The 10,135-nt window shown below is 45.5% G+C and overlaps 1 protein-coding gene across 1 annotated transcript in view; it reads left to right on the plus strand.

The window, feature by feature from the left end:
* LOC144735216 (P2Y purinoceptor 1-like) overlaps positions 1-9,854 on the plus strand; it is a 32,283-nt gene extending 22,429 nt beyond the window's left edge. The window contains exon 2 of the mRNA XM_078617695.1: positions 3,724-9,854. Coding sequence (XP_078473821.1) covers positions 3,751-5,268 — 1,518 coding nt within the window. The 5' untranslated portion in view covers positions 3,724-3,750 and the 3' untranslated portion in view covers positions 5,269-9,854. The remainder of the gene's footprint in view (positions 1-3,723) is intronic.
* Positions 9,855-10,135: the final 281 nt, after the last annotated feature.

Raw genomic sequence — 10,135 nt, forward strand, 5'->3', positions numbered from 1 at the left:
GCCGCCCTTTCCCGAGTGCCCTTCTCTGAGTTGTTTCTCTGGACGTGGTCCCTCGTCCTTTGCGTGACCTCCACCGCCCCCTCGCACCCCACCACCACCATCACTACCACCACACCCAACCCGAACCGTGTCCCCGCACGACCCCGGATTTCATATCTGGCGTTCGTTCCGTTACCAAAACGGGGGCGTTCTATGAAGACGCAAGCTCGCGTAGTAGCATTGTTATCGTGACCAGAGCGAATAGCGGCAGAGAGTGCGGCTTTCGTTTTACACGATGCGAACAAACGTCACGGCACGCTTCGGCTCACCTAGACTGCGCGCACGTATTTTTTTTGTTACGTTTTTAGCTTTAAAAAAATTGGCTTCGATGTCCTGCACATGCGCATTTCTCTTTTTTTCTTCTAAGCAAGTAAAAAAAAGGGCAATAACTGATGCAGTGGGGGGGGGGGGGGGTGGGAGAAATTTGGAACAGATTTTTTTTTTCGGGCTGCGAGTTTAGTTTTCGGGGCGAACAGATTTGGAGCCGCGTTTAGAGAACAGCGGCGAGGTGCCTCGGGACACCATCCCCAGCCAATCGTCAAGGCAATGTCACAGACACAGAATAACAGCGCCGGCTCTTTTTATGTTTTGAGTCGAGGTAAATCGTTTACAGCGTTGTTTATCGCCTCTCGCAGAACTGTTGAAAATCGCGCTGGAAAAGAAAAATGTATATCGTTTGTTACCTTCAGAAAAATTGATAGCGTGGCAAAATCTGAGTGCAGCCAACTGGAAGGCTTTAATGTGACCAGCACTGTGATTTCATTCATCTGGGGGGTAGGGAAAAAATGTTCTGCCCTTCTTCAACGCGTCTACTGTACGTTGACCTTTTCTTTCACACCATCTGTAGCCAACTGTGCTAATCGGAAAGATGCGGGGGTGGACAACAAACCTAAACACTCATTGGCGTTGGTCAGTGTGATGACCTCTTGACCCCTTTTCGGTGGCCTGTCGCAGGCGAGTTACTCCGGCTCAGCCTAGGAGCGGACCCGGAGCTTAGCCAGGGCGAGAATCTGAGAATCAGAATATGAAGGGTGTTATCGGCCAATTATCGAGCGTTCATGCAGCCAGCTATGGCTGCAGGGTTTTGGTAGTACATGTTGTTTATGCCATTTATTGTGAAAATTCCGTCACAGTTCCTATGATCACTGTTTCATTGCTTTCATGGCTTTATTTTGGTGATTCCGAAAAGTGTATTGGTTTAATCTTAATTTTAGAACTTTCGTGACTGCAGGAATTATTATTTGTTTCTTTCGGTTAAGTCACGTCTAAAGATAAAATAATAAATTAAATTGAATAATAGAATACGACGTTTCGATTGCAACACAAGCAATCATCATCAGGTATAATGAAATAGCGACATAAAATCTAACCAGAAAACTATAGACAGACATATTAGCAGACAGATATCACCAAGATACATAGCGAGAGTAACACAGGTAACAGAGAGGGGTGATCGTCTCTGTGTGGTGGCCTTAAATAGACAGAGGGGGGGGCGGAGGCAGAGAGAGGGAAGAGGGTTAGAGAAAAAATTAGCATATCAATGAGTGGTCAACAGACGAGGTGCTGCGAATGCGATGGCACGGCAAGCAAGCCTAAAAAATCAGGAGAAGGACACACTAAAATTAAATAACCTAGTAAAATATCGAAATGTAATGTAATACAACACAGAGGGTCGGTCAACACACAATTAACGCATAGCCTGGTTGATTACGTATTTCAAAGATTGCTAAGTTAGAATTTAAGTGTGAACAATCTAAAGAGAGGACACAGGCAGAGAAAACAAGTCGCCAGAGAGAGAGAAAAAAGATAAGCTTAAAACTTCCCCGTAGAAGTGGTTCAATCTTAATTTTAGAACTTTCGTGACTGCAGGAATTATTATTTGTTTCTTTCGGTTAAGTCACGTCTAAAGATAAAATAATAAATTAAATTGAATAATAGAATACGACGTTTCGATTGCAACACAAGCAATCATCATCAGGTATAATGAAATAGCGACATAAAATCTAACCAGATTGGTTTAGCCATGTTTGTTTGTTGTAGTACAGAGTTAGACTGATGGCCTTCATCTAAGTTGCCTTGTGGTTGTTGTTGGTTGTTTGACTTGCATCCCACTGGGATTTTTGCACACAGCATTGGTGTACAGTGATTTTTTTCTGCAATATTTTGCTGGCTTTTCTTGGATTTTCTGTTTGCACTTAGTCAAATATTCACTTTAAGATGTTTTTTGTTCATGTTTTTGTTTTTTGTTTGTTGCGGTTGCACCTGATTCAAGAGCCGAATGGCTCACAGGCCTATATCTAATACATGAACTTAAAATGAACTTGAACTTATACATGTGGTGAGGAAGGTGAAGGGCACCACCAAAAACCTGTGGCCCTCAGTCACGTCCCAGCGCTTCAACAGGCCCGTCCACGTAACGAAAAACTTCCCTGAAGTGGGAAGCTCGGCATCGCTCGCCACCTCAGCCAGCCGCCGGAGTGGCGCTAAACAGAGGTCGCAAACGGGTTTTGATTCCTTACCCGTACCCGTACCCGGCCGCACCAGGGTCGCAAATGGGTTCCCGTACCCGTACCCGGCCGGTGCGTATATTTAAGCTGGGTTGGAGGGGGAAGAGCGCCTTGACAAAAATCGAAAAGCAACACTAGTCGTTAAACCAACCTCATTCCCACGTTTTCCAGTCCCTTTTAAACCTCCTCTCCACCAATCACCTTTCTCCGAACACTCACCCATCGGATTGCGTGACCTGCACGTCAGTGCTCACACCCCCATCTCTATTCCCTGCCCGAGCGTGCCTTGTGTACGTGATGTGAGTGACCCCTGACCTCCGACCCTTCCCTGTGTGCATGATTGATGCGTGTGGCGTGTGTGATGTCGAGTGCGGAAGATACACGTGTTGTTTGTGTGGTGCGAGTGTGTGAGGAAGAATGAGACATCCTCTACACTTCTAACCAATTACCACACGGATGGTTTTATGGACGTTATGATTGTAAGATATCATTCGAATAAATTAATTAATAATATAATAGATCATGGGACAATACTTTACCCAGGTTGTATAACAGAGAATAAAACAAGATATAAACTGACCTCTTTTTTATTTAACCAGGTAAAGGCCCATTGAGCCATATGGCTCTTTTTCAGTAGCGACTTGGCTACAGATGATAGTGTAACGAAGTGGCTCAGCATGTGGAAATGTATAGCAGCCAAGTACTCTCAAAGCATGTTTATTCTAAATGTGGAGGGATAAACCAAACAACCTAGAGAAAACTCCACTCTCCAGGCATCAGGGTCGGGATCGAACCCACGACCTCATCCATACCATGTGAAGGAGTTAACATCTTGCCGCAGTGGTGCCCGCATAATAAGATATCAACAACATCATGTAATTTATGAGAGCCACAAGTGCAGTCCCCAGGTGATTAATTCCCGTTAAAGGTCAACACTCAACAATAAGAGGTGGTGAATTCTAGATTTCAAGCTTTCGTGACTGCAAGGATTCATACTCTTAGTTCTTTCGGTAAAGTCACGTGACTTTACCGAAAGAACTAAGAGTAAGAGGTGGTGAATATTGAGGCCTAGGGCAGGCTTAGTATAACGATTATACATGGATGCAATTCATGGGACAACAGCGGTGTATTCATTTAATGCGTGACCCGTCCCATCTCATTGTCGACCTCCCCACAGACTCGGTGGAGCAAAGAGTCACAAAAGATGGTGTCGCCGCAGACCTCGGGGGACGAAGTTTGGGCCCCGGACGGGGAGCGAGACGACGTGGACGAGTGCTGGATCGACGAGAACTTCCTCCCCAACGTCATGCCGCCCGTGCTCATCCTCGAGTTCATCCTTGGTCTGCTGGGCAACGGTTTCACCATCTGGGTGACGTGGTGGCACGTCAAGGTGTGGACCAGCTACACCATCTACCTCTTCAACCTGGCCCTCACCGACCTCCTCTTCGTCGTGCAGCTGCCGCTGAGGGTGCACTACCACATGCGGCTCAACGACTGGGTCCTGGGCGAGTTCATGTGCGACATGGTGGTCTTCTTCTTCTATGCTAACATGTACGGCAGCATCTACTTTCTCACGTGCATCAGCGTGGAGCGCTGGCAGGTCATCGAGCGCCCCCTGCGCTCGCTCAGCCGACGCCGCTCGCTCATGCGCGCCAAGCTCGTGAGCGTCGCCCTCTGGTTCCTTGCGCTCGTCCCGCAGGCCGGCATGCCGTTCATCTTCCACACGTTCGAGCACAAAAACCAGACGCGTTGCCTCAGCTTCAACCAGCCGTGGCTCATGCGCAACTTCAACGTGTGGAACGCCGTCGAGATGGTGCTCGGCTTCCTGCTGCCATTCGGCATCATGCTGGTGTTCCACGTGCGCATCGCGCGCAAGCTGCTCTGCTCCAGCACCAACCCGCGCCTCTTGCAGACGCGCAAGCGAGCCGCCCACTTCATGATCGTCATCCTGCTCATTTTCGCCATCTGCTTCATCCCCGTGCACATCATGCGCTCGCTGCTCATCGCCGTCAAGCTGCTCGTGCCCAAGAACTGCGGCCTGCACCAGATGGTGGCGCAGGTCTTCTACTGGTGCCTGCTGCTGTCCAGCTGCAACTGCATCATGGACCCGCTCATCCTCTTCCTGTCGGGCGACCGGTTCCGTGTGGCGGCCAGCGAGGTGCTGCGCAAGTTCTGGGGCCCGGCGTGCGCCTGCGAGGAACCGGGCAGGGCGATGGGCAACAAGTCGGTGGTCATCGCGGTGCACCTGCACAGCATCGAGATCAAGACGGACGACGCCACCTGTAGGGAGAGCACCGGCGGCGTGCAGGAAAAACAGCCGAAGGGCCGGAAGGCGAGGAGGAAGAAGTCGGCCGATGAGGGAGCAAGGGAGGGCCGGGGGATGGGGTCGGAGAGAAGCGCGGAGTCCGGCAAGGTGGCGAGGGGCGCCGAATCGAGGGGGGAGCAGAGAGCGGAGAGGAAGGAGGGTTCGGCGGGCCGCACGAAACCAAGGACGGACCAGACGAGCTCGTGGCTGACGCAGGACAGGGGGCAAAAGTTGGCCGGAGCGAACGGCGCCACCGCCGTGCTGGGAAACGGAGTGAGGGCGATGGAGATAAGGACCATCGCGGGCGTAGGGTACGGGGAGGAAACTGCGCGTCGTGTTGGCACCGAGAGAAGAAATGAAGTGGGCGACAGGGAGAGTTTCCACTTTCACAAAAACACCGAAGTGCCCAACAATTGAGATGGGGGCGGCCATCGTCGAAGCAGACGAAGCTTTCAGGTGTTTGATGCGGCGTGGAGGAAAAAAAGGGGGGGAATTCGTGCCCCCCTTTCTGAACATTGAGTGGTGAACGCCGAACATTCAGTTCACATCTGATAAATCACTTTTTTTTATGCAGTCGATGTTTTTGTGTGTGTCTAAGTTATTGGGTTGAACACATGTAACGAAGAGGAACTGTAAATGAACAAGCATGCCAACGATGCAGCGTGAACTTATATATTGTACGTCGTGTAAAATGTTTTTTGGTAATGCATTTTTTAAGTATCCCACCGAAGATGTGAACACGTTGACAAAAGAAACAATGCCACATTGGGAAGTCTGAGCAAAAAAAAATGTTTGGCTCTCCTCCTCTGCCCCCATCCCCCACATTTCAATTCATGAACTCCCAGTGAGATGGGAGTTTCATATATATACAGAGATATAAAAGCTGCAATGCGATGATATGAATGTATAGAATGTAACTGAATGTAGACAAAATATAACTGTTTTTATTTTACCAGGTAAGACCCACTGAGTTATGTAGCTCTTTTTCAGAAGCGACCTGGCCACAAATGATAGCTCAACGAAGTGGCTCATCGTCACGTGGAAAATGTATAGCAGCCAAATACTCTAAACGCGTGACGTCAATTCAAAATGTGGATGGAAATAACCGGAGGACCCGGAGAAAAATCCACGTGAGCTGGCGTGGGAGGCAGGATCAAACCCACGACCTCCTGCATATCAGGCACGGTAGTTAACATCTCGCCACCGTGGCGCCCCCAAAATATAGAGATGCGGTGAGATAAGAGAAGCGAGAAACGGATAGGACAGAGGTGAAGTGAAAATGAGAGCGAAGTAGGCAAGCAAAGAAGGTTGTATTCGACAAGGGGAGAGAGATACGGACGGAAACGAGGTGAGAAAGAGAGATTTGTTAGGTTTTTTAAAAAATATATTTGCTAGAAATTGAATTCGAACTGATATTTGGTTCACCCCTAAATGTATAAATTAATCTAGGTCCTCATGAGTTTCTTGGGCCCTAAGCTTTTGCTTACGCCTGAGTGCCACCACTGCACGTAGGCACGTACTTTGCCCTTCATGGATGAACTCCTGAATTAAACATTGCCATTCCCAAATAGCATGTTGAGCCTGTAATTCGTTCCTTTGAAGTTGCAAGTCAGGCAACGTTTTTCAGCCGCTCGCCAACGTCCAACTCTCGGGCCCTCGTTTTCGCTTGTTTTCCAGATTGGTGGAGCAGTGCACGTGACAATGATTGTCGATTGCTTTGTTGATTTAACGAAGTAATATCCCTTTCACGAGGGGCAGATTGTATTCCTAGATCTCAGTAGGAAAGAACGAAACGTCACGATAATAACCGTCTTTATTAATTGACATCGTTTGAGATCATTTTTGTTTCGTGTACCGAACATGGCCAAATCATGGGCAACGCATGGACCATTGAGAGAGAAGTGGCTTAACGTCGTGTCAATGAAACACCTCGTTTGGTGGTGAAGCTGCTGCTGCTGCTGCTGTTGGGTTGGCGGCGGTACACGATCACAAATAACAAACAAAACAAAACTCAGCACGTCCGTCAAAAACACTGCCCCCCCCCCTCCCCAAAAAAATAAGTATATAACAGGTTTCAAATGAAAGCTTTCGTGACTGCAGGGATTCATATTCTTGGTTCTTTCGGTAAAGTCACGTAGAAGGGAAATAATAAAAGAATAAAAATACAAATCTAATCAGGTGTGAAAACCACACCTGATGACGATTGCTTGTGTTGCAATCGAAACGTCGTGAAAATTTTATTGTTTTATTTTTATTCTTTTATTGTTTCCCTTCTACGTGACTTTACCGAAAGAACCAAGAATATATAACAGGTGTTAAAATGTTGTAATAGGTTTTACCCTTTCTGGCAATAAAACAGGTGTTGGGATGTTAAAACACCAAGTGGAAACCTTTTTCGAGGAATCTTAACACCTATTTTATTGCCAGAAAGGGTCAAAACTATCCTTGTTTTTTCAGACTTTGATACTGGACGAAAAAAGGTCCCACGTTATATAACAGGTGATGTCTCGCAGCAAAGGCCCCCTTCCCGCAGCACATAAGCCGTAGAGGTAGGAGCCGGCGGTCCTCCCGAGGTGTTATGCGTTGCATACTTTTTTTACATTTATTTTTGGCGCAGTGCTCTTTGACGAATGTGCTGAGATTTTTTGAAAAAAATATATACGCTATTGTAAAACACAAAGATGGGATCTTGTACGTCTACACTAGGTATCAGCCAGCATCTTACAAAGCGAGTCAGCGGTGGGCACACCGACGACTGTATTTAAACCGCGAGAGCGAACGCGAGCAGGAGAAGGGAAGGAATGTGGTAAGTGAACAGTGGCATGGTTTTGTCGTCACTGAAAGTTTAAAGCATCCCTCAATTAATAATCGATTAACAAGAACAATCAGGTCATCCCGAAACACCTTCGAAATAACACAGCACACGATAATATTTGACGCGCGTACGTATGTTGAACTTCTTTCGCTCCACCATACGCACGTAGCCAACCGTACTAATCGGCAGTACGGGGACAGAAACAACAAACTAAACAACTAAAGCAGTCAAATTTCGATTTAAAGCTTTCGTGACTGCAGGGATTCATCTTCTTGGTTCTTTCGGTAAAGTCACGTAGAAGGGAAATAATAAAATAATAAAAATAAAACATAATACAATTATTTTAAAGCTTTCGTGACTGCAGGGATTCATCTTCTTGGTTCTTTCGGTAAAGTCACGTAGAAGGGAAATAATAAAATAATAAAAATAAAACATAATAAAATTATTTTAAAGCTTTCGTGACTGCAGGGATTCATCTTCTTGGTTCTTTCGGTAAAGTCACGTAGAAGGGAAATAATAAAATAATAAAAATAAAACATAATAAAATTATTTTAAAGCTTTCGTGACTGCAGGGATTCATCTTCTTGGTTCTTTCGGTAAAGTCACGTAGAAGGGAAATAATAAAATAATAAAAATAAAACAATACAATTATTTTAAAGCTTTCGTGACTGCAGGGATTCATCTTCTTAGTTCTTTCGGTAAAGTCACGTAAAAGGGAAGTAATAAAATAATAAAAATAAAACATAATAAAATAATTCTCACGACGTTTCGGCCACAACGCAAGCAGCCGTCCTCGGGTGAAGACCAGGTATGTCGGGGAGACAGCGTATGAAACGTCGTGAGGGATTGGGTTGTGCCGCTGGGCTGAAATTTTACTGCGAGATACCTGCACAGTTTTTAAGGCCGACTGGTTTTAGAGTGGCAACCCTCTACTACATTCGCCATTGCAATTTTCATCCAAAGTATACAGGGGCTCCACAACTCACGAACTTTCAGAGATATGAACAAACCTGTCCGTATGTCCAGTTGCCCGTCCGAACCGAGAGTCGTGAGTTCAACCGCCGCGCAATAGATGGCGGTGATGGCATCTACATCTGCAGAACATGAAGGACCAGTGGCATCTACGTCTACAGGAGATTATACAACTTTTAAAGCCATGCCCCGTGTTCAGTGTGCATGCCGTACAAACATGTTTGGAATCGACGGGAGTAGAGTTGGACTTACAAGGGGAGTCTCTGTATACCGTATGTACTGTACACTTATTGATTCGTGCATTATTGTACATAAGAGCTAGAATAATAGGCATTTTTTTCGCAAACGTTACAAAGCAGGAAACAAACAATTGTGATTATGTGGGGCAGGAAAAGAAAACTTTGGAAAATGTAGAGATGTTTTTTTTATTGCACCGGCACGAAAGCTAACTTTATTTAAAAGTCATATTTTTACATGAAAATCACTTACAGTAAAATAATTATCATATCATAATATATTACAAGATGCCTATATTTGGGGAGTCGGGGGTTGGGTGAATTGTGTTGCGTGTACTGTATTCGTTCTTTTTACGTGTATTTATTTATTTAAGCGAATTGCGATTTCAAATTGAGAATTATTTTCTTGTTTCGGTTTGCATATTGGAGAAACACAGATATAAACGGCGGTCAACAGGTACCACTGTAAGTGACGAAAAAAATAAACGTACCTGCAAAAAGTGATACCCGCATGCATATTCCTATCGTATCCACAAAAGCAGTGTTCGTGAATGTTGATTTTTTTTTTAGTCAAAAATTTAACTTGACTATATGTAGGATAACAATCACGAAAGCGCCACAAGTGACAACAACCGCTGCCCACCAGTTCGTCAGTTGGTTAGTTCATCCTCGTCTTCCCCTGCGGGACACGAGGCCACAATGATTTCCCTCCCACTCCTTCATGTCCTTGGCAACATGTTAAGCCTCGCCCCAAGAGAGGCTGATCGCTGCTAGCAGCTCATCCTTCGCGATCTTTAGCCAGGTGGTCTCGGATGTCCCAGATTTACTTTTGCCCCGTGGTATCAATCTTAGGGCAATTTTTGGTATGCAGAGATGTACCCATTGACAAGGCCCCCGACGCTGACACCAATGTAACTTAAGAGTACTGGTGATAAACGGAGATACAAACTGAGATGAACAAGATTTGAAGCTTTCGTGACTGCAAGGATTCATACTCTTAGGTTTTTTCGGTAAAGTCACGTAGGTAAAAAATAATGATAAAATAATAAATGAAAATAATTAATTTAATTAGTTAAAATAACTAATTTAGTTATTTTCAAATCTAGAATTTTCACGTGACTTTACCGAAAAAACCTAAGAGTATGAGATGAACAAGTCACTTTGTTCGAGAATGCAGTGACTGCGTTTGTGTTATAATCGGCTCATAGATGAATCTGAAAAAAATTTACCCACTTCACCGATTGCCCGTTCTGATGATATT

This window comes from Lampetra planeri, chromosome 54 (genome assembly GCF_965212315.1).
Source record: "Lampetra planeri chromosome 54, kcLamPlan1.2.h2, whole genome shotgun sequence".
NCBI classification, from domain to species: Eukaryota; Metazoa; Chordata; class Hyperoartia; order Petromyzontiformes; family Petromyzontidae; genus Lampetra; species Lampetra planeri.